The 2,157-nt window shown below is 49.0% G+C and overlaps 1 protein-coding gene across 1 annotated transcript in view; it reads right to left on the bottom strand.

Annotated features, from left to right (window-relative positions):
* Positions 1 to 1,006, bottom strand: part of LOC137880235 (zinc finger protein 385D-like) — a gene marked incomplete at its 3' end in the record, with an annotated part of 46,080 nt that extends 45,074 nt beyond the window's left edge. The window contains exon 1 of the mRNA XM_068721462.1: positions 685 to 1,006. Coding sequence (XP_068577563.1) covers positions 685 to 706 — 22 coding nt within the window. The remainder of the gene's footprint in view (positions 1 to 684) is intronic.
* Between the last annotated feature and the right edge of the window lie 1,151 nt (positions 1,007 to 2,157).

Genomic DNA, 2,157 nt, shown 5'->3' with positions numbered 1-2,157 from the left:
CCTTCCTCTAACATATCCTACACGGAATATCAAGTGGCTGTCGACGCCGGCTTCTCCGACCTCCTCTGGACAGTCGGGCTGGTCAAAACGGAACCCGGAGCTTGTGTTCTCGGCACCGAAAAAAAACCCAGCTGGGATTTTAGTCCAATAAACCAGAACATGAGCAGGAGGAAGCGGGGTTACCTAGGTGAGCAGGCTCAGTCAACAGTTTTTAGGGAGCCCCTCGGTGCGCAACTTCACGCTCTCCTCCGCCTCTTTATCTGTTTTTCTTGTTTATTATGTTTGTGCTGTAACAGCAGCCGGCTCTCCTATCCATCTTTTTCAGTCACAGGCAACCCTGAAACTCACGTAGACGAGGAGTGTGTGCATCTGACTGTGATAAAGCACATGCAGTGAACACACACACACACACACACACACACACACACACACACACACACACACACACACACACACACGACACACACACACACACACACACACCACACACAAACAACAACCCAGGTGTGTAACTTCACACTCTTTTTCCTCTAATGGAAACCTTCTCTTTGTGCTTTCAGTATCCAGAACAAGCAAGAACACACACACACACACACACACACACGCACCACACACACACACACACACACACACACACACACACATATGAGGATGAAATTGCAACACATATGAATGCAAACTCACCAAAAAACATGCTGCTCTCCATAGCTCCTCAGAGTCGGGGGTCTGCTGTATTTCCTCTCTGGTGCCCTGCAGTGTGTGTGTGTCCTTGGACAGCAGCCTGGGCATGTCTCATACACTCCTCAGGGGTGTGTGTGTGTGTGTGTGTGTGTGTGTGTGTGTGTGTCTGTGCATGTGTGTTCAAATCCAACTGCAACGGCCCGGTCTGCATGCTGCACTCTGCACGCCGCTGCTGTCTGTGGACCTCCGTATCTGCCTCTCTCTCTCTCTCTCTCTCTCTCTCTCTCTCTCCTCACACTGGTCCTCCCTCGCTTGTCTCGTCCCCTCCCCTCCTCTTTAGCTCCCCCTCCTCCTCTGTCTTCCTCCTCCTCCTCCTCCTCCTCTCCGGCCCCTCCACACACTGGATCCCCTTCGCTTCTGTCTTTTCTCTTTTTTTCCGAGGTGTCTTATCTACGTTTCTTTTTTTTTTTTTCTTCTCAGCAACAGCCTCCTCTCCACAAATGTGTGTGTGTGTGTGTGTGTGTGTGTGTGTGTGTGTGTGTGTGTCTCTAGGTGTCTCATCTTTGTTTTATGTGTCAACTCTGCTTCCCTCACTCTCACTCCCTTGCTTTCCCCCCCCCCCGCTGTCTCTCATTTATTTGATCTTATTCCCCTTTCCCTGCTTCCATCTCTGGCTCGCTCCTTTTTCTTTTTTCTTTATTCGGACTGTTCTCCTCGCTCTCCCCTGGTTCTTTCTCTTCATTACCTCTCTCTCTCTCTCTCTTTCTCTCGGTGTGTGTTTCCACCTCGGTCGGCTAAATATCTTTGCAGAGTGTTATTTTTTCTGTCGCGCTGCCTCTCCTCACTTACTCTTTTTGTCTCTTATTGTTGTCTCCCTTTCACTCAGCACGTTTACACACCAAGTACAAAGCAAGTAAATCAGCTTATGGTGGAAATCGGAAGAGAATTTTCACCCGACTCCGCAGCTTCCCCTCGGCTCCTCGGAGCGTTTTATCTTCTTGCAGCTCGTTGTTTTGGGTACTCTCACTGCGCTCTCAAACCCGACTGCATGCTGCCCAGCGCTACACGGCAGACCAAAGAAATGTAAGTTCACGCAATAAGTCGTCAGATCCCGCTCTACTGTTCACACGACACAACTTGGATCTCTTAGACTGGGGTCTTGAAGTCGTGGTTTTTACACAACATAACAGGACCGGAGGTCACACACCACAAGACCTTTCACCAGGAGAATCTCAGATGAGCTCGTCTGGTCTCCAAGCTTCGCTTTTTTCACAAAATATTTGGTAAATGATGTGTTTTTCTACGTGGGAGACGGGGGTTTCTTTCGTTCATGCAATCTGCAGAACTTGCTAGTAACCTGGTGCTTGTGGATGGAATCGTTTTCACACATCTTTGACATTTATTTTTGTGGTCCATGTCGTAAATCCAACACATGCATTTTAGCTCCTTTTGACACAAGCGAGTGTGTCGCGCTCT

The sequence above is a fragment of the Cebidichthys violaceus genome, unplaced genomic scaffold, assembly GCF_023349555.1.
Source record: "Cebidichthys violaceus isolate CVI_PGR_0920_01 unplaced genomic scaffold, fCebVio1.0.p SCAF_278, whole genome shotgun sequence".
Taxonomy (NCBI): domain Eukaryota; kingdom Metazoa; phylum Chordata; class Actinopteri; order Perciformes; family Stichaeidae; genus Cebidichthys; species Cebidichthys violaceus.
Note: the sequence above shows the minus strand (reverse complement) of the source record. Positions and strands in the feature narration are given on the sequence as shown.